At 36.8% G+C, this 26,941-nt stretch overlaps 1 protein-coding gene across 1 annotated transcript; it reads right to left on the minus strand.

Annotated features, from left to right (window-relative positions):
* Positions 1 to 4,281: 4,281 nt before the first annotated feature.
* Positions 4,282 to 26,121, minus strand: LOC126979381 (RYamide receptor-like). Its single transcript, XM_050828642.1, has 5 exons — positions 25,660 to 26,121; positions 25,295 to 25,493; positions 22,311 to 22,370; positions 6,901 to 7,063; positions 4,282 to 4,394 (listed from the first exon to the last, which is right to left on the minus strand). The coding sequence occupies exons 1-5, from the start codon at positions 26,097 to 26,099 to the stop codon at positions 4,282 to 4,284; spliced, it is 975 nt and encodes a 324-aa protein (XP_050684599.1). The 5' UTR covers positions 26,100 to 26,121.
* Positions 26,122 to 26,941: the final 820 nt, after the last annotated feature.

Here is a 26,941-nt window from a genome sequence, read left to right on the forward strand (position 1 = left end):
GTTGTGGTACCCATTATCTAGCCGGCATCCATTGCAAAGGAGCCTTCCACTGGTAAATAATCTTGTAATTATAATAATATATTTATTTGCATAAAACATAGTATACAATGGTGCTATAATACAATAATGAGCTTATATATATGTTTTGCTAGCACTAGGTAAACCTAGCATGCAAATATTTAATAAGTCGTATTATACAACTAACATCAGAATTGCTTGTCCATAAATTCCTTAAGACTAGAAGTAATTAATTATAATAAGATTAAAAAAGATTATAAGAATTATGTACAACTTAACAAAAAAAATAACAAAAAAACAACTGACTTCAAAAACACTTCCAAAACAACAGATAATATGCACTAAAATGTATAAAAATAATGCGTAATTTTATACAATATAATTAATTAATCTAATTCTAGTTACGATTATTGCTATTTTTGGAATCGGTGTCCTCCTTTTCAATAAAAAAAGAATCATCGAAATCGGTTGGCGCGAAATTGAGTTATTCGTAAATTTGGCATCCACATACGTATAGCAAATTTAAGACTTTTATGGTTTTCTCATGGATACCATTGTCAGATCTGGACCAAATTACAATGGGACCGGGACACAGAAAGCACCAGCTTTCAAATAAAAAAAGAATTGTCAAAATCGGTTCACCCAGTCGAAAGTTTTGTTGTGACGAACATAAAAACAAACATACCGACGAATTGAGAACCTCCTCCGTTTTTGAAGTCGGTTAAAAAGTAAATATCGGCATTTTTTCTTATTTCATGAGAGCTATGAATTCTAGTTTATATTAATTAACATTTAGCCTTTTAATGCATTCTTTACATGCTTCGGATATTTTATTACGAGTTTTATGAATAAGTAACACACAGTAGGTAGGTAATGTTTTCATAGAGTCACATCTATCTCACAAAATAAGATCAATTTAAATCAGATTTTGTATAATGTATATAATGGGCAGGGCGTATCAATTACCATTAGCCGAACGTCCTGCTCGTCACGTCCCTTATTGTCATAAAAAAACTAAAATTATCCTTACTATAAGCATTCTTTTGCTACACGTAAAATAATACGCATAGATACACTTTGGTGCGCGTAAAATTCGCGCGTTACATTACGCTCTGAAACAGAATTGGAAGTGGGCTGCATATATACCAAGATGTAGATATAATAGATGGACCTCAGAGGCAACTATGTGGGAAGGGCCAGTAGGAAAAAGGAGAAAAGGACGTCCTAGGAAAAGGTGGATAGAAGTCATTAAAACGACAGCAGGAAGTAAAGATAGCAATGGACAGAGATGCATGGAACAAGCTGGAGGTGGCCTATAATCAAAAAGGGGTTCCAATCAATAATGATGATGACAGTACATAACAACAGTTATTAATACTAATAAAATTATATTTTTTCATATAGAGGGCGTCCCAAAGTTATGGGACATGAAGGGAAAGTACCTTAAATATCGTACCTACATAGTTGCTATGCTAGCATGATTAGAATAGATATACGCTATCTCCGCAATTATTTCTTTTCTTGTAATTTGGTTTTGGTAATTTATAGCGCCGACGATTTTCTGCTAATGGAGAAATAACGTAGACAAAAGACGGATTGTCATCTGAGAGGCGAAACTTACGACAGTCAAAGAAAATAATATAACCAAATTCGAATTGTCACCGAGCAACACAGTTCAAAGGCAATACGCATATTATAATGTAACAGTAAATTGATACTAAATCAGTGGTCAACGATCTAATCGCAATAAGTTATCGGTGTAACGCAACGCAAAAACTCTTTTTCTCTTTTCCAAGTAACGCACGCACCTTAGCACCTAGCAGGAGTTCCTAGAAGACTAGCGGGGGCCCCCAGCTGCATACCATCACGCCTCAGAATCACAGGTACGTCTGCCTATTATAAATAATAGTCCGACAAAACATAACTGATTTCGCTTTTTTAATAATACGGTTGGTTCAGAAGTTGACGTCCAAAGCTACAATTTGAGTCTGGCTCATTTTATTGGTCAATGTTCTGGGAAGTTTTTAAAAATAGCTAGAAGCCATAGGCTCCCCATTTTTATTATTTTTGATACCTTGAACATTTTCATGAATTAATTAATTCTAAACTAGTTCCGTATTGTCTAAACTATTCATAGCTTCTTTTGTGGTTATTGCAACTGTAGTTAATAATTATCAACAATAAAATTAACTAAAAGTGTTCAAAAAAATTACAAAAAAGTCCTAAATCACAATTAGGTGAAAAAAGCGCATAAAAGGGGGAAAAAATTATTATCTCCTAAACTACGCAAAATCGTAGAACACACATAGGGGTGGTTCGTATACTCATCACGATGAGGCTTTCAAATTTTAGCTTTGGACGTCAACTTCTCGGCCCTGTATGTTTTCCTACGAACACGCTAATACAAGTATATTATAGTCTATGATTCTTAACATGTTTCCAAATTTAGCAGTGTTTAATTTCTATATCTATAACAAGTACAAAATGCAAGTACATTTAGAGCCGTTACTGCTCTCTTAAACAAACCTTTCTGATTCTAAATCTTTAATTTATTTATGACAATAAGGGACGAGACGAGCAGGATGTTCAGCTGATAGTAATTGATACGCCCTGCCGGTAACAATGCAGTGCCGTTCTGGATTCATGAAAAACCCAAAAATTCTGAGCGGCTTTATTGGCATTACTCTGATTCCAAAGTGTAAGATATCCCTTCGCGATCCGAGCTCTAAGCATCAACTTCGTTGATTACCAAGCGATTTTAACGCGCGAATTTCCGCGCGCGAAAGTGTATTTATCCGTAATATTTTACGTGTAGCAAAAGAATGCTTAAGTTAGGATAATTTCAGTTTTTTTATGACGGTAAGGGATGAGACGAGCAGAATGTTCAGCTGATGGTAATTGATACGCCCTGCCCATAAAAATGCAGTGCCGCTCTGTATTCTTGAAAAACCCAAAATTCTGAGCGGCACTACAATTGCGCTCGTCACCGTGAGACATAAGATGTTAAGTCTCATTTGCCTAGTAATTTCACTACGGCGGCCTTCACACTGAAACAGAATAATGTATACATATTACTGCTTTACGGCAAAAATAGGCGCCGTTGTGGTACCCATGATCTAGCCGGCATCAATGTAGTTTAATCTAAATATTTCTTATTGGTTTTTAAATTAACAATTTAAGTACCTAAATAATATGTTTATATGACAATTCACGTAATATGCAATCGTGTGGATGGATATCTTCTACTGCTAGTACAAAATGAATGGTCTGCCGTGTTCAGCTGGCGAGCGGAGACCATTGAGCTCCTCCCGTTGGTGCAGTTCCGAAGACAGCAATTGCACTGAGGACGCCGGCATGGATTGTTACTGCTGCGGCCTATGTCTTTAACAAAATATGATGGTAAAAGAAGATGAACAAAATATGTACAAAAATAAAACGTGTTATAAATAATATGTTTGAGAAAAATAAGAATTTTAGAAATTTATTAATCCGCCATAGCCGATGTTAAAAAAATACTGCTCAGATTTTGATGAAAATTAAATGAAAAAGAATTTATTTTGGAAGTAAAACTGACACATAAAAAAGTTAATGAAAACGAAATATATGCTCAATCTTAATACTATACTTAATACAAAAGAACAAAAGAAAGCAATACTAAATGTGGCACTGGTATTCATAAATTTAAGTCCACTCAGTTATAGTTGTGTCCATACATTATGAGCACAACACTGATTTTCAGTGACCCCATTGTGTGTAGTTTGGAGCTGAATTGACATATATTAAAAGCAAAATATAAAATTTAATTGTGGCTCTAAAATAAATATTATACAAACAAATGGTACTATATATAAATAATGACATTAATAAAAATAATGGTTTGTGTGTAAATGTATAAGAAAAAAAAATAATATTAATAAATAAATTTACATTAAACCTAGCTAAATGTGCTAAAACGCGAACTTGGCCTTCGCATTTTACTGTCATAGCATAAGCTAAGTATAATTTCAGGTGTCAAATTACTATGAAAACGAAATCAAAGATTATGATAAGCTTACACTCAGCTAAGTTTTGTGTGAGTAAATTCTTAGCGAAGTCTAAGTACGGTCTATACATCATGCAACCGTTCATCATAATCACTTGCATTATTAGTTATACCTAATACAAATACGGAGACAATTTTCTAAATTAGCATCTGACCTACATCACATTACTTAATACCAGTTGGTGCTGCAACGGATCAATGTATCTTACTATAAGAAAGAGTCATAGAGAATCATGGTCGGGTTTAGCTACAATAAATAGAAAAATATTACCTCCCATTTGAATGCCTTCCATGCCACCACTTGATCGTTGATGTGCACAGCTGGTCATCCTCTCTTTTGAACAAAATAGTCTTACAAATGCCTGTTAACATAAAACCAATAAACATACCAATTTATCAATGCTTATAACATGATTTTAATGACATTACGATAATATGTTGTTAATACAATTACTAAGAGAAAATTGAGCCAAGAATAGTGGCAGCATTTACGTGTTGGTTGGCTAGGCCCTTGGCTGGTATAGCTGTCAGCGCTTGAGTTTCCAGTAGCCCTATTGAGGGGCATAAATACTACTTTGTGCATTCTCCGCGTGTCTGTGCCTGTCAAGTGTCTCGACACCAAACGGTACATAAATGTAAGATTTGCTGAGACCAACATATTTGCGACTTTTGCTGTCTTCAAGAGTCGAAGCAGCAGCCCCAACACCACAACTGAAGTAGCTTGGACGCGAGAAGAAGCCAGAAGCCAATAGCTGGTATATATTAAGAGCGGCAAATGATCTGCAGATGACTTCATTAATAATAGGCGTGACGATTCATACGGCCTGCCAATTTTAGGCAGGATAGAGATAGAGACGACGAGAGACAATAGGCGCAGAAGGCAACACTCGTAAACAAAAGCCCGACTCATTTTTAGTCCCGGCCAAAAGATGAGCACGCTCTGTTCTGTCAGCACATGTGATCAAAAGATCATTAAATGTGTCCGGAAATATTTGAATACTTATTTTGGCCAAGCTTTTTTAGTTTAAATACGCAATCTCTGAGTAACCTGGTACATGATTTACAGTAACCAAAGGCTGCACTCTAAAAACTGAATATAGAAACGCTGATAAGGCAACGCCCGAAACTTTCAAAGTTAGGCTCATATTTCAAAGTTGTAGAATTGTTGCGAAATGCACGAAGTACCTTATCAAGTTGTAAGTCAATGTAATGCGTTCCAGATGAAAATATCTTCATAATATAGGACTCAATGAGTTACCCATATGTAGATTATGTTGCGTGGGTGTTAAAGAAAACAGAAATAGGTATCGTGCTTGCCTTACATACAGTGGGAATGGAGCCTAATTTTAAAGACACTTCAAAAGCTAGGTATATTTCAAATGTTTGTAACTATCAGTAAATATACAAATACATTCTCTGTCGAAGACCATCATAGGTTAGAACTAAAAAGGCTGTTAATGTTGTTAAATCCAGACTTTGCAAATAATGTTATTGGAAACACAACAGATATAGCGAGAAAAGTAGTTTATTTAGTTTACAAGGAATATTTGCGTTACATCAAAGAAGACTTAAAGCTAGACATGCCCATAATCAATCTTGCTGTCCTCATATCCTCTCCACTGATGATTTTTGTTTGGAAAATGATAAACTGTACGCTTATATTTTCAAAGAAGCTTTACCATAATTCGGAAAAATCCAACGTGCCCAACATCCTGCGTCAGTCGTGGATGGGGGGGGGTGGCTTATCAAGGAGTCACAAAGCTTAATTTTTGTGAAAGAATGAAGACTTCAGCCAAAAAGTATACAGAGGCCTCTTAGGGATGAGGTTTTAAAAATATAATTTGGACTACCCAATTTTGGCGTTCCGGACTTCATGGACTTAAAAGTTACCCTCGTCTAGCTCTTCGACAACAAATTATGATCAATTTAAGAAGAAATCTCTTATCTAAAATACACGCTGACATCGAGTTAGTTAAGAAATCTCTAGAACAAGTAGTAAGTACTGACTAAATTTCCCATGGAAACAGCGTATAAATCTATTTCGCAGCAACAAAAGTAGTTATTCTAAATGTACCTAATTATTTTTATTTATTGCTGAGATTTCCATAAATAAATACATAAAAGTTTTGTTAAGATAACAAAACATCATAAATACATTTTTAACAAAAATATACTTGTCGTTAAGAACGGCGAACGGAAAAAGCGAGTACGAAGATGATTCGGTATTTGCCTTAGCTGGAGTGTAATCGGCGTGCGGTGCAAGTGCGGGCGAGCAGGCAGTCAGGGAAGAACTATCGAGGGAGGCGGTTCTTACTATGTAATCTATTATAGGTGTTTTTTGAAGTGAAACGTTCCTTGATAATTAATTAATTGTACCGTGGGTTTTTAAGACTGTATTTTACTTGCTCTCGTAATCAACGCCCACAACAATAAACAACTACAAAGAGGGACCACGTTTACCAGTGGAGGGCTCCTTTGCACAGGATGCTGGATTATGGGTACCACAACGGCGCCTATTTCTGCCGTGAAGCAGAAATATGTAAACATTACTGTGTTTCGGCCTGAAGGGCGCCGTAGCTAGTTAAATTACTGGGCAAATGAGACTTAATGATCTTATGTCTCAAGGTGACGAGCAAAATTGTAGTGTCTCTCAGAATATTTGTGTCTTTCAAAAATCCTGATCGGGTATTTGTAATGGGCAGGGCGTATCAATTACCATTAGCTGAACTTCATGCTCGTCTCGTCCCTTATTTTTAATTTAAAAAAAACTCACCATATGACCGGCCTGTCATACTTATCGCTAGAGTAGATGTAATAATGTATATTAGCGATAGAATTACTTGCCTTTTGAAAGCCTAATCGATATCTGGAGTTCATGTAACAGTATATGACGGGGTTGTAGCAGCAGTGTGACATCGCCAGCCAGTGGGCGGCAAACCACACGTACGGCATTCCGGGCCACATAGCCCACTCGATGTCATCTTCGTGCGCACTCCACAACATCTAAATGAACAAATCAGTAAGGTGACCATAGCAGGCCTGTGCAGCACAGGATTCAAGTTAGGTGGTACGTGGCTGAGCCTTTCTCTGTCATCGAAAAAGAAAAACGAGCAAGCATCATAGTTTTTTTTATGGAAGACGAGGACAAATGAGCGTACGGGTCACCTGTGGCTTTTTCAAGAATTATCAGCGTCACTTCATTGTTAACCGGCTACACTCTCGAAAATGTGTGACGTCCCGCCTGAGCAGAGTGTGCAAGTGAGAACGTGGATCAAAGCGAGAGCGTGGAACCAGCGGGAGCGTGGAACAAGCGGGAGCGTGGAACAAGCGGGAGCGTGGAACAAGCGGGTGCGTGGAACAAGCGAGAGCGTGGAACAAGCGATGGAGTGGCACAAGCGAAAGAGTGGAATAAGCGAGAACGTGGAACAAGCGATACAGAGGCACGTAACGTTCGGTTTGTAACGCATCTTGTTCTTTGATTATTTAAAAATGTAGCATCGGTGGGTGAGTGTAATAATAAAAGGATATGTTACAATTTTGACCAACAATTTATTATGACTCAGCTAATTGACTCGTATATAAGCTTCATTGTGTCTTCTACTGCATTTATCACAGGCTGTGTTCCGAAGAGCTGTTTCACTTGATTCATGCCGCAGAATTCCACCTTCGTAAGACTCGCCACAATTTAGGATATCATCCCCAACATCTGGATGTGTGGCACTCCTCCACAATGCGTTTTTCAAGTAGCTTTCTTCCACTATAAAGCTGTGGAATGAGCTTCCTTGGTGTTCCTTCCTGGTGTTGCAAGAGAATGTAGGCGGTGTTGATCACTTAACACCATGTGTGCTCGTTTGTCCTCCTTTTCCAAAAAAAAAAAATATAAAGATGTTTCCATAAAATTATCGTGCGTTAACTGCCTTTACATACCACCAATTTAATTTGTAATGTCGTGACCCTAACAGTTAGGGTTGTTAAATTTATTTTAATACAACTCAAGATATCATATGCAATATACCTGCATTCTATTGGATATTTGTTTAAAAACAAAAGTATGATAAGACCAGTTTTTCAAATATAAATATTTTTGTCCGAAAAAGAGTGAATTGAGACGATGGGTTGAGTTTATGATGTCGTTAATGTGAAAACGGTTCAAGAAGCACAAAATTATTACAGACGTCATCAGAGTTCGTTTAAGTCGAGTAGGATAGGAAATAATATTATATTTAAGGCTAGTTTGCACCAACTAACATTTGCAATATTTGTAAATCCATAGTTTTATAACGCTCAGAACGATAGTTTCATTCATAGTTCCTGTCAATATAGAAGTAACATTATAATTAACGTGTGCGTGAGCGTCACGTACTTACATTCGCCAAAACGATAGTATTTAGGTGTGAAATGTGATTTTCTTATAATATTTTTTTATTATAAGACGCTTTGTGACACCCTTTCACTGTACAGTTAGTTATTTTTCAATTAAATTTCGCCCACTGGTTGCCCTGGAAGTTGACTGAATGACACTGACGAGGCGGGAATCGTATGTACCACATTGAAACTGCTTCATTTCGCTTGGCCCTACTCACGTTCTAAGCGTTATTATTCTAAGTGTAAATCCATATATTTATAAAAACAAAAGCCCGCTGAATTGTTGCGCCTGTTCTTTTCAATCGGTGGTGGATTTGGACGTACAATAAGTCATTTTGAATCCTATTTTTAATAAGAATATTTGAATTTTAATACCAAACATGTTAAAGTACCGTTAAACAAAAAATGAGTTTATTTGACAAATTTTCAGATGACGTCGTAACTTTAACTGTTAACCGTAACCGTCAAATATCCGCCGGTTAAGTTTTTAATGTTAAATAGCAACTTCTCAAATTTTCAAATAAATATTCGTGACTCGATACACTTAGTAACTTTAACTATGCCTAGGAATACGATGGTGCAATACATTCCGCAGTCTATGTTAAAGTCAGCGTTCCTGTTAACGTTAAATTTGACTTAAACCTTAACTATACCAGCTAATAATGATGCAATCCAGCCTAAAAATACTTCAATTAGTGTTAACAAATTACATATTTTTCAGTTGCAACCATAGACATAGTATACTAGCGTAACAGACAAACACTCTCCTCATTACGGCGAGACTAAATTTAAAATGTTCATGTGTGCTAGTTGTACAGATGTATTAGTGAGTTAGTGAAGTATGTAGTATTTTTCTTGATCAATCCCTATGACAAATATTGATACACGGCGTCATATTCACGTATACAATATCTTATTTTCGAACACATTTTTTTTTATTTAATACTAGGTGTATCTTTGTAAAATAGAATGTTTACTGCGTATATAAAATGTAATATTAAGTATTTTAGTGAATATGTTCTACGAAAATAAACATCACGAAAGTAGAATTGAAGAATCATTATTTACCTGTGAAATGTTTCTTTAGTACGATTGTTGCTATATTTAACAATATAATCTAATACAGAACACGACACCGTTATATTTTTAATTAATATCCGTAAAAACACAGAACAATAACGATAATTACACTAAAATTAATACACGGTCCAATTTGACAGGAGACTAATGGAAACTAAATTGTTTCAAAACGGTTTCACGGTGTTCAACTAATCCGTCTCTTTCTTTCGTTTTTGTGTTAGGATAGTTATGTCACTTTCACACAGGGTTCGTCAACTACGCTAGTATACTAAGGTTATGGTTGCAATACTACACAAGACAGTATTTTTTAACCAAAATCTGGCTTCAAATATGTGTTAATGCTTCAAACGTGTAGCATAGACTGAGTTAGTTGACGACATCTGTCCACAACTCGTGTTTCAAACAATCAAGATGAGACGTCTTCTCTAGTGAGTAATACGTATAACATCAATGCCATATAAGAAAATTACTACAGGAATAAGGCTGTGTAGAGAAAATTACTTTTCCTTGGGAATGGGGTTTTCTTTAAGTGGATCTGCATGCATATTGTTTGTATAATTCACGTTGCTGGCATGGACCGGTAAGAAAATAATATATCTAAGATGTTTATGATTCAACAAAAATTCTGAAATATTCTCTCTATTTTGATAAGCATTTTTAAATAAAAAGCCACAAAAAATTTGAGTGATGGTTTCAAGATTGTATAACAAATCAAATAATCTAATATTAAGCTAGTAACAATCTTTATTAATAAATAATAAATGTGTATTAATAACAATGAAACTTAAAAGGAAAAAAAATATTCAATAAGTTTAACAATGGTGTGATTGCCGGGAGTGCCGGCAGAAGTGTAAACTTGAATGTTACCGTTGTGCGGTTTTGAATATTTTGGAATGGCTAGGGAATAATTTCGCACGAATTGCTTTATTTATCAGTGGAAAAGTACTAGCATTTATGTGGTTAAATACAATATTCATTTATTGCGTTATTGTGCATAAAATGTAAATTGATTACTCATATAAAAAAATTGGACTTCAGAACTAGTTCAATTATTTTTCATTAAAAAGATTTTCTCTCAGAAAAAATAAACTTTGTTCCATAATTCCAACGACTGTCTTACGAATTTTTGATCAGGGCTCGTGTCCTGACGCGAGTTTAACATTTTATACTCATCCCAAGAAAAGTGTTCAACGGTAAAGAAGTTTTCATTTCAAAAAGCATTTTATTGTAAAAAGCGTGATGGAAGTTGATATTTTTTAAGGACAGATATGGTAACTGGGTCGCTTGAAAATATCTTAAAAATCCCATGCTTTTCAACAATAACATTTTTATTTATTTCATGCGGAATGTGATAGCACTACAAACTTTCTGATATATGAACTACTAGCTGAGCCGGCAAACGTTGTTCTGCCATATAAATTGTATTGATCTTGTGCTTGCTAGTTGATAAGAGATGGCGCTAGTTGTATTCATTAGTAACAATCACACTTTTTTATATTTTGTATAATTCACACTATAGTTTATAAATTATAGCCTATTTGTTATTCTGGCGTGTAAGCTATATTATTGTAAAGTTTCATAAAAATCTTTTCAGTAGATTTTGCGTTAAATAAGTTCAAACATACATCCAGACATACAAACTTTCACATTTATAATATTAGTAGGATTTGACGGGGTCATGTTGGGATGCAGTATATCGGACACCTCTTCGAAATTACCAATTCAATATGATTTTCAATATTTCTATAAAGCATAGTGTCAGATATGCCGTCATTGAAATTAACCAGTTTTAATATGTATTTACCAGTTACCAGTGGCTTCATTTCACAGGAAGCCGGCTAGATTATGGATACCAACCACAACGGCGCCTATTGCTGCAGTGAAGCAGTAATGTGTAACCATTACTGTTTCGGTCTGAAGGGCGCCGTTGCTAATGAAATTACTGATGAAATGAGACTTAACATCTTGTGTCTTAAGATGACGAGCACAATTGTAGTGCCGCTCAGAATTTTTGGGTTATTCAAGGGCGTATGTATACACATTGGTGTAGGGCGTATGAATACCATCAGCTGAACGTCCTGATCGTCTCGTCCCTTATTTTCATTAAAAAAAAACGAGAACAATCTTACTATTAGTTCATAACAAAATTTATTATAGAACATACGTGTACATTAAAAAGCCATTTATTTTCTCTCTTTTTTTTTTATTGTGGTCTACTAATATGCTAGTCTATTCGATATCTTATTTTTGAGTACCGACATATTTCATTTGAGATAATATTAGAAGAGCAGAAAGACAAATACTTTGCTTAAAAGGCATATAGGCAAAAAAGGCATTTGTTTTCTCAAAATTTATTCCTTTAGAATTATTTTTAATGTCATTTCTAATACCGCTTCCGAAACAGAATATAGCGCTCTGAGAGAGAAATATCGGCGCAAGAAACTCTCCCAGCATTCTTTTTTTGCACGTATACAATAACTATCTCAACACTATATTGCACTGTCATTGTTATTGCTATAAAATAATCATTATCTAGTCCCAGGCTGTCCGATATTTTAGATGTTCCGCTGTGGAGTTGTAGCATTTACGACCGAGCCATTTTTAAATAAAACATTTAGATTTATTTATAGATAATGCCTGAACAGTGGCTGGGAATTTACTATTAAACATTTACCCTTAAAGCTATTATGTATCTTATGAAGCTTAGTCATGATTAGTGTCCTGACAGCTAAAGAATGTCTAAAAAGTCCAGGGTATTATCCGGATAGATGCACCAAGTCTTCTTTTGATGAATATCAATGTTTGTTTCCATGTACATCGACAATTATTTTTTAGATCGAGAATTTTACGCGTGCTCCAGTGTATCTATGCGTATTATTTTACGTGTAGCAGAAGAATGCTCAAAGTTAGGAATATTTCAATGAATGTATCTGAATGCTATCGAAACAAGCTATAAGACCATGTATAAATTATTCATATTGTGTTTTATTTTATTTTACACACACGACACAAATTTGATAAACCCTATTTTAGAATAAATGAGTATTTTCAATGAAAACAATTGGTTTAATTCATTAATGTCTATGGTTTTATAATCAACTGTGTATGCTCTTTCTAAAACAAAACTTAAATATACATGCTTTCATAGTAATCATTTAAAATATTCCTTCCGATAGACTAAGAAGAATTCCTTGACCTTGATTGACCTTGAAGTGCGAGATCGCTTGTGTATGAAATAAATGTAACTATGCTATGTTTTGACAACAGAACAACTAAATATTTCAAAATTTTCGAAATAAATATATATAAAAAACAGACACTACTGGAACAGTAGAAACGACGCATCAAAGTCCTTATTAACTGACTTAACGAGCCGAGTACAGCCGAATCTTTTTTATGCTATTAGGATACTTAAGTCATCTAACATACACGTACTAGTAAACAAGAAGGACTCCGCGCCGTGATATTAGCAAGTGAAGCACCTTTATGCTAGTGTGTGTGCAGTTACGGGGTATACCAGTTACACAATTTTTTCTCCCTTAAATAATGATATATCCACAAATACTTTTATAGTATTGTTTTTATAGTTTCTCACAACGCACGACGGCATTTTTAAAATATTTTATTGCGACGCAAACTGATCTGTCACAGACGATGGCAATTCTCATAATGGCGGCCGATCGGTTTGTATTAGTGTAAGTGTATGCGTGGGGCTATGTATTTACACGTTTACCAGCTTGTTTTGGTGCCTCACTGTTATGTAAAGTGACACGGAGTCCTTCTTTTTTTACCCGTCCGTGCTAACATAACGTAGTTATGGTCAACTAATTGTCGTAGTCGAATATGATGATCAATGGGACGACTTACTGTAAGGGTGCGATCTGTGGCAGAATTTCTGTCTGTAATCAAATTGCAAAGCGCTTACGTTCATTGCTGCATTGAAGATTTTAGTAAACTCGTATCTACTCATATTTAGACAAATTATTAGTTAGTGTACTTTAAATTCACTAAAAATTAATATTTTTTTTTTAACGAAACAATAGATGTAATATGCACTAAAAAGTATAAAAATAATTGCGTATTTTTATACAATCTAATTAATTAATCAAATTCTAGTAACGATTATTGTAATTTTTGGAGTCATTGTCAGCCAAGATAGGTTTGTAACTACATACATAGTTATAGGCCATGATATTATATACAATAAAGAGCTAGATATCGCACTAGCACGCGCAAAATGTTGCAGACAAATTCAGACAATTGTCGTAATTTCATTTAGTCAGCTAATAGCAGCGAGCTAAGCGGAACGTTTTCGTGGCGTGACAATAATAATCTAAAATACCAACCTGTGTGTTAAAAAAATGTAAAAACTATGTTTGCAAGATATATAAGAGTGAAGGTATTTCATACCATACGAAATTATATAAAAGAACGTCGTATTTGTATTTTATCACGATTTTATTTCTTATTTACAAATAAATCTCGAATTATTAACGTGGTGGTTCGAGCAAGATAGAGAATATAATGTCAACTGCAGCGCGACAAGGACAAATAGTATGTGTCATAGATTAATCATCCAGAAGTGAAATCGTAGGCAGAATACATAGCGTTCGTAACCGCTTGATTGCGGAACTTGAGTTTTCTTGTTAGTTAGTGAGCGTCTTTCTTAAATAATGATGATAATTATAATAAGTTCTGGCTTTCAAAGTCTTATAATAAAGCTGGTATAGAATGAGATTAGTAATAGCAGGCTATTTGATTTTTATTAGTACTTAATCTTAGAATGTATGTAACGTACCAGGAGTAGACCACTCGCAAAATCAACAACGTCACATTTGGAACAATACGATAATACTCCGAATATATCGCAACTACCCTGTCTGCTGCGGGATGATCGAGGTAGTATATTTTAGGACAATTTAGGAAATGATATAAAAAAGGCGTTGTTGCAGTGAACGTAATACGAAATTAATATTTTTTTATAAACAAGTGCGTAAAGCTGAACTATCAAACTACAAAAAGAAGTTTTAGGTTAGGTAGCGGACGTAGGAGTTTTTTCAGTAACACTGCAATTTCGGTATATCCCTTGCTAACTGCAGAAGAATCAATGGATCATTTTCTGTTTCTATCATTATCTTATTGTAATAAACTCTCAACAGAAATACATTCATAACTATTGCAACGTCCGATTAATGACAGCTGGCAGGTAGCGAAACGTCCGATGACGCGATTAAGATTATCCGACGGCGAGCGCGAGATTCATCATTATTAGAAGCGATATAATTACATAACGACTCCACCTATGGCTATATAAAAAATATATTAACATAGTTAAAAGTATAGAAAATCAACGTGTCAAATCATAAATAATGTTTTTGAAACCAAGTTATATATAAATACAAGGTTAAAGCTCGAGATTATAGTTAGAAATGTGATAACATTTTCATTATATTATGTTTTTATGTAAAATATTAGCGCACACATTAATAAAACTTGATTATTATTGAAATAGACTATATAACCTATTTTTTGATATTAATTTGTCATTACTTCGACTTACGGGATTGTTACATTAAACTAAAATAAAGCACCCATTCTTAGTATATACCTACAATTTACCTGCGGAATGCACAAGTAAAACGTGAAATACTTTGCAATGTTAAATTATTCATGTGTGCATTTGTGTATCATTTACAAACATGGAAAGTTGTCTAGGTAACCTATCTATTCTTTTAAATATCATTGGTTATAGGTAAGATGTGCTTGAGTCGTGGGGAGGCGAGAGGCGAGAGCGGGTCGCGGCGGAAGGACACCGATTCCAAAAATAACAATAATAGTAATTAGAATTAGATTCATTAGGGAGATTGTATAAGGATACGTAATTATTTTTATACTATTTACTGCATATTATATCTTTTGTTTTGGAATAGTGTTTTTGAAGGCGGATGTATTTTATTTAAATATTTTTATATTTTTTGATTTATAGTGAATTTGAAGTAACAATTTTTAAATTTGAATGGACACTATTTCAAGTCGAATTTATATCAACAAAAGCTATATATCATACCATAATAATAATTATAATGTGATGGAAATATAGTCTAGATTAATTGTAAAAAATAGCAACTCACCAAATATTGAGTAAAACTTAGGAAAAAACAAAAGTTCTGCGCACGTCACCATCACGGCGGCGGCCGATGAAGACTGAAGTCCCCGAACCCTTTTTCCGTTTGTTTTTGTATGCCAACATCCCATTTTCTATGTTTTTATTTGTACAGAATAGGACTTTTATTCTATTATCCCTACTAATATTATAAATGTGAATGTAAGTTTGTTTGTTACGCTTTTACGCCGGAGCTACTGAACCGATTTTGATGAGATTTGGTACAGCGATAGACTAGAGCTTGGGAAAGAACATAGGTGACAAATTATCCCGGAAAAATCCATGGTTCCCGCGGGATTTGTGAAAAACTGAAATTCACTTCGATGAGCTATTACTATACCTACCAGGTTTAGTTTGACATAGCAATCTTCCTGGAAATAAGATTCATATAATATGTTGGGAACGGGAGCGAAAACGAGAACCAGAACTAGCATAGGACATGTTATCTTCAATTCCAAACTCTACGCGGACGAAGTCGTGGGCATAAGCTAGTAAGATAATAAACTAACCAAAATAAAAAAACAAGGCGAGAAATCGAATGAGTTAAATATGGAACGGTTGTACGACAAAATTAGTATTATTACTTATACATACAAAAATGTATATATTATCGTTTGTTAGAGTTGGTGCCGTCCTCCTGTATAAACAAAGGAATGGCAGGAGCATTGCCAAACGTTAAAAAAGTGTAGGCCCTTTTCTGTAGGAAGTTAGGTAAACATGTCGTATCATCTTTGAAACACAGTGCAAAGAAGTTTACTCTATTTCTTTGTTGTACGTCGAAGAAAATTCCTTTAAAACCGAAACAATTGTTGAACGCTACATAAACAGATGATGGGGATGATATCCGTAGGCAGGCCTTAGTCGTATAGAGGTGGAAATCAGTGGAAGGAATCTCTCCGTGATAAATGCAGTAACAATGCACAATGAAACACTATCGTTTTTTTTTTGTTTAATTGAATAGGAGGGCAAACGAGCGTACGGGTCACCTGGTGTTAAGTGATCACCGCCGCCCACACTCTCCTGCAACACCAGAGGAATCACAAGAGCGTTGCCGGCCTTTAAGGAAGGTGTACGCGCTTTTCTTGAAGGTACTCATGTCGTATCGTCCTGGAAACACCGCACAAGGAAGCTCATTCCACAGCTTCGTGGTACGAGGAAGAAAGCTCCTTGAAAACCGCACTGTGGAGGACCGCCACACATCCGGATGGTGGTGATGATATCGTAACTTGTGGCGTGTCGTGCGAAGGTGAAATTCGGCGGCAGGAATCAGGTTGAACAGCTCTTCGGAACACTCCCCGTGATAAATGCGGTAGAAGACACACAATGAAGCGACGTCTCTACGCAACACCAAGTGATCCAGCCGTTCACAGAGTACTGGGTCCCCGACAATTTGAGCTGCTCTGCGTTGCACGCGGTCAAATGGATCGAGCTGATACTGGGGTGCGCCAGACCAGAGATGACAGCAATACTCCATGTGAGGCCGGACTGCGCTTTGTAGAGCGCTAGAATGTGGGCCGGCTTGAAGTATTGCCGTGCTCTATTTATGACGCCCAGTTTCTTCGAAGCAAGTTTGGCTTTGCCCTCCAGATGGCCACGGAATTGGCAATTGCTCGAGATTTCGAGACCCAGTATTCCGATACTAGGCGAGGCTTTAAGGGAAGTGTTCTCGAAGAGCGGTGATACGGCAAATGGAGTTTTTTAGTGGTAAACGCGCAAACTTGAGTCTTCAGGGGGTTAAATTGGACAAGGTTCAACTTACCCCATTCCGCGACCTTCTCGAGAGAGGACTCGATAGAAGACACAAGTTTCTTCCGGCACTGGTCGACGTTATCCCGAGAGAGACCTGCATGGCCCGTGTATACGGCATCACCAGTGCTGTCGTCTGCATAGCAATGCATGTTGGCGGTGTCCAACATATCATTGATATGCAGAAGAAACAGCGTGGGAGATAGCACACAGCCTTGGGGCACTCCAGTGTTCACGGGCTTGGGATTCGAGCAATAACCGTCGATAACGACCTGTATGCTGCGCCCAGTGAGGAAGCTGGAGGTCCACTTGCATAAGCTCTCGGGAAGCCCAAATGATGGAAGTTTTGCGATGAGCGCCTTGTGCCAAACACGATCAAAGGCCTTCGCTATATCCAGACCAACTGCCAGGCCTTCCCCCTTGCTTTCAATAGCCGCCGCCCATCTATGTGTTAGGTATACCAGAAGATCGTCAGTCGACCGACCATGGCGAAAGCCGTACTGCCGGTCGTTGATCAACTGGTGACCCTCAAGGTATACCAAGAGCTGGCGGTTAATTATGCTCTCCATGATTTTGGAGAGTAGGGAGGTAATAGCAATAGGCCTGTAGTTTGCCGGATCCGAACTGTCTCTTTTTTTTGGGATCGGATGGACAAGGGCTGACTTCCATGAATCAGGGACTACGCCTTTTGAATAAGAGTGCCGGAATAAACGCGTTAGCACCGGGGTCAACTCAGGGGCACACGTTCTAAGCACTATTGGAGAAATGCCATCCGGCCCGCTCGACTTCCTGACGTCCAATGAAAACAGAGCTCGCCTAACAGTTTTCTGTCGGAACTGTACTTCAGGCATGGAGCTCTGACACCGCGGGATGGTCGGCGGTGTTTTTCCGTTGTCGTCAAGAGTCGAGTTGGAGGCAAAAAGAGTGCACAGGAGATCGGCTTTCTCTTTTGCCGTATGGGCCAGGGTGTCATTTCTCATGTGCAACGGCGGCATGGACGGCTGGTTGAAGTTACCAAGAGCAGCTTTCGACAACGACCAGAACTTGCGTGTTCCGGTCGGGTAACTGGAAAGCTGCTCGCCAATTTTGACGACTTGCTTCGATTTCGCACGGGCGATTTGCCGCTTAAAAAATCTGGAGGCACGGTTATATTTCCTCTTCAGAACTTCGCAGTTCGGATCCTTTGAGCCCAGCGCCTTAAACCCAAGTTCGATACGCCTGTTTTTTGCAGTCAGATGCTGCTTTTACTGACGCATCGAACCAGGGCTGTGATCTGCCACCGATCGGTACTACAGAGCTTCGTATAAGAATATCGATGCCCTGGAGTATCACATCGGCTACTGCAACGGCGCAGGCACTAGGATCATCCGAAGGGAAACAGACCCTGCCCCAAGGGTAGGATGCAAAAAAGGAACGCATCCTATCCCAATCTGCTGACTTGTAGTGCCAAACGCGGCGGGTCACTGATGGTCTGTGACGTTGGCGTCGGATAGGCACTACACTCCTGACCAGGCAATGGTCGGACGTTCCGAGAGGGGCGTCGACAGAGACCTGGTAACCATCGGGATGTGTAGTCAGCAGAAGATCTAATAAGGACGGCATGTGGCTATCCACATCCGGGAGCCGCGTCGGCGTCTCAACCAATTGGGACAGACCATACGCCAATGCAAAATTATGCACAGATCACCCTGCGTAGTCTGTGGTACGTGATCCAAGCCATTCGGCATTGTGCCCGTTGAAATCACCCCAGACTACGATTTCAGCGGAGGGGATCTGAGCAAGCACGTCATCAAATGCCGCTTGAACGCAGCCCATGAGGTAATCCGTTTCTGCGTTACCACTATGGGACCTGTAGACACACGCATAGATGCGGACGCGGTCCTCTAAATCTACGCGGAGCCAGAGAGTAGACAGGCCCCTACCCTCAAAATTGCCGAGACGGCGATAGCAGATATCCTCCCTAACGTACACACATACCCCGGCATGAGGCATAAAATTATGCTCAATTTTGTACCCGGGGTACGTTAAATATGACGTATCGCTAGGTCGAGATATCTGCGTCTCCGTAAGGAAACACAAGGCCGGCTGCGCCGTCTCAAGGTGGTGGTGGACGGCGTTTAAGTTGGAGTGAATTCCCCGGATGTTACAAAAGTCCACATTAAGCGTGAAGCGGGGTGCCGTGGTGTTGCTGCCCTGTTTGTCCTGTGACATACGCGGTACTGTGCCCTCCCCAGAATACGAGGGGCAGCCCGAGCGCGAATGCTCGGTGAGGGATTCTCCGGCTCTGCAAGAGCCGGTACCCTCCTGGGGTAATTTCTCTTTAAATACCGCTCTCATACTTTTGGGGGGGGGGGGGGGGAAGGACGGGGGGGAATGGCCTCCGGTCCTCGACACTAACCTATGCGAAACAAAGCGGCACTAGCCCGCTACTTCACGCCGGTATTCGGTGCGATTGTGGTAAGTAACCCGGACGAGTCTGGCCCGATTGTGCTGACGTCATAAGACAGCAGCGTGACTCTCCCACTTTCAAAAAGCCCGTAGTCGCCTCTTACGTCACCCTTGGACCTGGGACTACCCTATTCTTTATACGCCCCGGGGCAGCACAGGGCATCGTACGCAATCTAGCCGTTCATATAGCCCTGGGTCCCTGAAAGTTCGCGCAGCTCTGAAATTTGACCAGAGATGACAGCAATACTCCATATGTGGCCGGACCTGCGCATTGCAGAGCGCTAGAATCAGGGCTGGCTTGAAGTATTTGCCTTGGTATAATGACTTCCAGTTTACTTACCGATCGTTATGAATTTTTGTTTATACAAAATGCAAACGTCACGCGCTTGGGCAGCCTTTCTCACCTATATCTTCAATTAGCTCTGTTATTAATTCCCTGAAAACTTTTTTAGTTTGCGATCGGATAAAAAATTGTTGCTTAAACTAAAAAAAAACGGGCTTTAAAAATTGGAACCGTAGGGTTTATAGAAATGTTGATCTATAGTGAAATAAAGTCCATAATTATGATAAAACAGTTTACAAATATATTATAGAAAGAACTCTTAAGTTATTTAAATGTTATATTTTGCCGTAATTATATTTAAATAACATGAAAATTAAATTAGAACTATCATTACGAGGATTATTTTGTTTTAAATAAACTACTATGCATATAAATAACATGAAAATTACAGTATTCTTTTTTTTATTAACGCGAATATTACACATTTATTTAAATAAAATGCTTTTTAAAGTAATAAAACGTGCCTAATTGAAGCTGTATTAAAACATTTTCCGCCATGATTTATTCATATTTTGAATTAAAATATTTTTTCAATCTATATTATAGACGAGCTTCCATTGAAGAATCCCTTACGGGTTTAAGTAATTAATTATATTAGCACGATAGTCCCCATTCTTGTAGACTCATAACAAAGCAAACAAGTTCAAAGATAGATACCAAACGTATTAGAAGAAGGTACAAACAATCCTATATATAATATCGAAAGTAACGATTTCTAATAATGTAATGATCGTGAATTTTTACTACAGTTTTGAACGTATAATCGAAACATTATCTGTATTTGCATGATATTTGATTGCTCAAATATCCATTCGAGCATCACCACATCACGAAATTGTCACCGAGCAACACAGTTAGAATACACATATTGTAATATAACAGTAAATTGATACAAAATCAGTGGTCAACGATCTAATCGCAATAAGTTCTCGGTGCAACGCAACGCAAAACTATTTTCCTACACACGCACGAATGCACTTTAGCACCAGGAGTTCCTAGAGGACTAACGGGGGCTCCCAGCTGCAGACCATCCCGCCTAAGAATCTCAGGTACGTCGCCATATTATTTGGCCTTAAATGATTTCGCAATTTTAATAATATAAACCCTTTTCTACGCACGCGACCATACACATACCTTACCAGCGATATTGATATTGGTAGGACTTCTTAAATAACTAGGCACATACAGACAGTAGAAATGAGATGAAATATATTTATTGCATGGAATACAGTATAAATCTTAAATTTATTGTAGCGTCTTCCATCGGCTTATTAAAATTTGCATGCAAAGGAGTTTTTTGAGTTGTAAAATAAATTTTAGGATTTATGTATGAGGTTCGCTCGATTCTGTAGACAAACTGTGTAAACATTGCATTGTAATGGGCAGGGCTTATCAATTTCCATCAGCTGAACATTCTGCTCGTCTCGTCCCTTATATACATTAAAAAAGTTACCTACTTTTATTAGATTAGATTAGCCTACTTGATACTTTACTTGAAGGTAATCTAAGAGAGCCTTGACTCTTTATATCTCCACGTGACGAGCATAATGGCGATGTCGTTCAGTGTTTTAGTTTCAATCACGAATCCTGATTGTAATGTACTCGTACCGCTTACCATAAAATCTCGCGGCACTACTTCTCATAAAAATATGTAAATAACAAAATATTGTTATTATAAAATGTAGACAACTGTCTTACAGTTATAAATTTTCTCAACTTTTTTAATTTTAAACTTTTTTTTATGACAATACTGACATACGTTTAGCTGATCGCAATTGATACGCCCTGTCCATTATAATAAAATGCCGTTCACCTTGTGACATAAGATGTTAAGTCTTATTTGCCCAGTAATTTCACTAGCTACGGCGCCAGACTGAAACACAATAATGCTCACACACTGCTTCACGGCAGAAGTAGGCGCCGTTGTGGTACCCATAATCATCATCAGAACCATCAGTAGAAAGGAGCTTCCTACTGATAAATAATTTTCCAGTCAACAATTTAGCACGAAACTTTCCTGAGTCATAAATCATTATCTACAGTTAAAAATATCTAGAAGTAGTAAAATTAAGCCAATAATTTTATACAATACATACCAGAAACACGTTGAGAGGAAGCCAGCATATCGTAAAAACAGCTATGACTGTCACCATCATTTTTATCATCTGAAAACATAAGAAGGATTAGAAAAAAGCATTGTGTGGTTTTATGAAACCACGGTAAAAGTGATTTTTTTTTTCACATTATAGACATTTAACTAAAAATTATTGGAATAATATTACATTAAGGGTATAAAAATCGCTTTATCAATGTTAATTTTATACTTGGAAAATTGGAAGATAATAATAAAAGTAGACTAAGTCTCCAACTAATGTTTTTATTGAACTCTGTGTCTTAGCCCTGGTTAAAAATATTGAATAAAAGTTTCACTTTAATAAATAACAACATTTACATTAAACACTGACAATAATAAACAAAATAGCGTGGAGCACTGGCACAAATGAGTAATAGTCAGTATACACTACACGGTCAGCTGCTGCGAACTAAAGGCGCCGCCCGACCGTCACGCGACATGACACACATAGACGAAAAAGTTTGAGACGATGTAATAAAAGTTTCACTTTAATAACTTACAAGTGCATAATTACGATAAAAGATTAACAAAGCCCTCACTTCTGGGAAGAATTACACAAGTTAAATTTATAAACAAAATTGATGACCGATGCGGGAATCGAACCCGCGACCTCTCGCGTTCCGGTGAGTTCTCTTCCTCTGAGCCAACTGTTCGAGTGACGTATCGTTGATAAATTTTGTTCAACTCTTCTTCATCTACAGGATGTACATCACAGAGTTGGCTCAGTGGAAGAGTTATTACTTGTACAAAAGCTTGTTCTATACATTATACGAGTAATTATAATATTCTTTGGTTAATTCTGTTACGTTTTAATTAGTATATTTATTTATTGTGTCATATTCATATTCATGTAATACTTTTCAAGATAGGACTTTAAATCACTCATTAAACATTATAATCTACCACACAAACGAAAATATGTGCCTGAGGCACATATTGCTTGAGAAAATGGACGCGAGAAACTCAGCGGGTATATTTTTTAATAAAAATTCGTTACAATAAAATTTGTTAATTAAATAGCCTGAGGACAATTGCTCCAATCCCAATATGTGGTAACTTTAAATAAGTCATTTAAGAAACTTATTTAGGAAGTTTTACCTAATAAACATTTTTTATAACAATTTAAAGGTGATTTATACGTCTAAAGGAAGTCTAAATGATTTCACATAGGGTTTTGCGATTTGTTCCTCATTCGCCTCGCAGAGTTTCGTCCCGCGCAAAAAATTCTTTTTTCTATTATATTATTATTTCGTCGCGAAAATATTTGTTGAGTTTGTATGTGTTCTTGAGTTTTTTTGTGATGATTTACTAAGTTCTAGAATAACTGACGAGTCAAGAATAGTTGAGCTATGAATCGATTCTTCTGCTTCATTGAAAGTCTTGTTCTGATTTTGATCGCATTAGCTTCCGGCGGATAGCAAACTTATCAATTGTTTGTGTGCCAAATTGACGAAATATTCGATTTCAGAGAATAATAGAATTAAAAGTAAAATAAAATTTTAGAAACAATAGTCCGTTTTCGTTCCGTTCGTAGTCAATCTTCAGGACCTGTAATATAATTTCTGTAAAGTCTTATTTCTGGCACAATGACACAACTTCAATGTTTGTTTGTTTGTTTTGTTTGTTTGTTGATTTGTTTTAAATAATTAATATTCTTTATTTAATGATGAATATTATACAACTTTATTAATGCTTAAAATCTTAAAATTTTATCTACCGCTTTCTCCACCTTCGTCTTGATGCATGGACTTCGGAATCAAGATAATTTTTTTATGTAGGTACTTGGTCCGTTTGCTTGCAAAGTTTTATTGTTCTACTTTGAGACAACCTGAGATAGCTGTGCCGCAATCTGCAGGAACACAATATCCTGTAATAGGTTTATGAACTCCTTTCATGCCATCGTTTGGTCTCGGGTAAGCTATTGCTCTTAAATATATTTAGAATATTGTTGTAAATAACTTTTTTTCTGACTGTACTAAAATAACATTTAATGAAGTGACCTGAAACCGGAATAATAAAAACGAGGGACGAAACAGGAATGTGAGACGGAAACTCGAGGCGAAACATTTTTTGTATTCGATAAAAATATGATATTTTTTATTTTCATCGTAGGTGTACAAAAAAGCACTATCCATTACTCGGATGATACACGATCATAAGTTAAATTCAATGATATAACATTAACAATATACAAGTTTGCATCATATGTAATCTGATGAAAAATAATCACTACATATTATAAAACAAAGCCCTCTGCCGCGTCTGTCTGTCGGTCTGTTCGCGGTAAACTCTAACCCCCTTATTCATAATAGTCTGCTAACTAAAAGCATTGCTAATTCTCACTCTGTCTTCTTCTATTGACCTAAGTCAGAATGAGAAAAAACACTCCCTACCGGCTGTTTTAAGTTAGCGGACCATTATGAATAAGGGGGTAAAACTACTGCACCTATTTTCATATTGGTTTCTCCAATAGATAGCGTGATTCCCGAAGAAGGTCCTAGTATATAATTTGTTAAGTTTTTGTAAGAAAATAAGCTATCTGGGAGCTTCCAACGATAATACTGGTTTACTAGTAAACCCTTTGATATATAACAAAATAATGTGTTGTGGAATTGTGTATGTAGTGATAAAAAAAAGTCTGCGGTGGTATATGTCTATCTCTTAAGGATAGCATAACCATTTCAGTACTTTAAAAGTGGCAATTATAAACCGTTAATGTAAAAGCTGTTTACATAGATACGATATGAATCAATATCATTTTATTGCTACGTATTATTGTATCATTTTTTTTTTCTATTGACAGACAGTCCATTGATCTGTTTAGACCAGATCATAATAGGGTCCTTAATATAAAATACAACCATTGTATTAATTAATGCTCGTCTGACATATATAAAACAAACAGGTTTTAAATATTTAACAATAGAAGCTTTAAAACTAATCAATTAAACATACCTTCCGTTTCGAATGTTGAATTCTCGAATCTCTATTGAGCTCAGCTTCGCCAGGGGGCCTCACCCCCCACACGACGTAAGCTATTCGAACGTAGGTACATATAAGGACTGTCAAAGGTAGCGCGAATTGAAGCGCCAATAGCGCACATGTATACAGCTTCTTATCATCAGGGTTGGTCCAAATTTCAGTACATATGTCCCTGCAAGAACACATCTATGTATATGTTTGTACAATCTGGCTTCTTTTTTCTTTGATTAGACATATGAGAGCAAATACATATTATCATCGCACAAAATTTAAATTTGAACCTAGAATTCACTATATTTTTATTTAAAATTCAATATTATTTTTCAGCAATAACTCACCTTTGACAAACTTCATGAAACAATGTTGGTCTCTGAAGCTCCGAGGCAACGAATATAGGTACGGCAGTTATCGTCGCTCCAATCCATACACATAATATCACAACTTTAGCTGCAGTCTTTCCCAGTCTGGGCTTCAAAGGTTGCATTATCACAATATACCTATCTACAGATATAGCTAAAAGTGTATAAGCACTAACTAACACCGACACTGCTTGAGAGAAATTCACGATTTTACACATCACACCCCCAAATGGCCAATACCTTAGTATCAACATTGAAACAAAAGAGAATGGTATACAGAATAGAGTCATCATTATGTCACCAACAGCCAAGTTCGCTATGAAGAAATTAGTAACAGTTTTCATGCGTGGTGATGTTTGAACTACGTAGCACACTAATCCATTTCCTAAAAGTGCTGCGACGAAGATAACTCCATACATTGCGTAGACACAAATGTGGAAAACAGTTGACTTGAAGAACACTTCATGTTGCGTTTCTGTTCCACATGCGAAGGAATAGTTTGTGTGATTGGCATATTCAAACCAACCCGTGTCATTGTAGATGCATAACTGTGATACGCATGGATATTCTGTGATATTGACTTCATCGATGATTAAGGACATTGTTTCTGAAGTATAGTGTTGCCATAAATGACTTCTTTGGTTTGAATCACCTAGAAAAGATAAGATTTGTTATATTTTATTTAGTAATCAAAAGACAGAATTGTAGGTAAACTTATTACACTAATCGCGTTGAAATACTGCTGTTTTCCCCAACCGATACGACCCTAGGGACCTCGATAGGACCTTCAAGTCTAGAACATACTACCATCTCAAAGGCTGGTGACGGATCTCTTGAACTCCTTTAGGTTTGGTTTTTAACCGACTTAAAAAAAGGAGGAGGTTCTCAATTCGTCGGTATTTTTTTTAATGTTTGTTACCTCAAAACTTTCGACTGGGTGAATCGATTTTGATAATTCTTTTTTATTTGAAAGCTGGTGCTTCGCGTGATCTGATTCCAGATCTGACACTGGCATTCATGAGAAAAATCATAAAAGTCTTAAATTTACTATACATACGTATAAATAAATTTACGAATAACTCAATATCGCGCCAACCGATTTCGATGATTCTTTTTTTATTGGAAAGGATATACTTCAAAGATAGTTTAGAGAGAGTTTGGTTAGATTCTGATTACGGAATCCATGGCAAAGTAACGGAACTTTTCAATTAACGCTTACTTTCATTGCTGCATTGAAAAATTTAGTATATCTGCACTTATT

This window comes from Leptidea sinapis, chromosome 1, assembly GCF_905404315.1.
Source record: "Leptidea sinapis chromosome 1, ilLepSina1.1, whole genome shotgun sequence".
NCBI classification, from domain to species: domain Eukaryota; kingdom Metazoa; phylum Arthropoda; class Insecta; order Lepidoptera; family Pieridae; genus Leptidea; species Leptidea sinapis.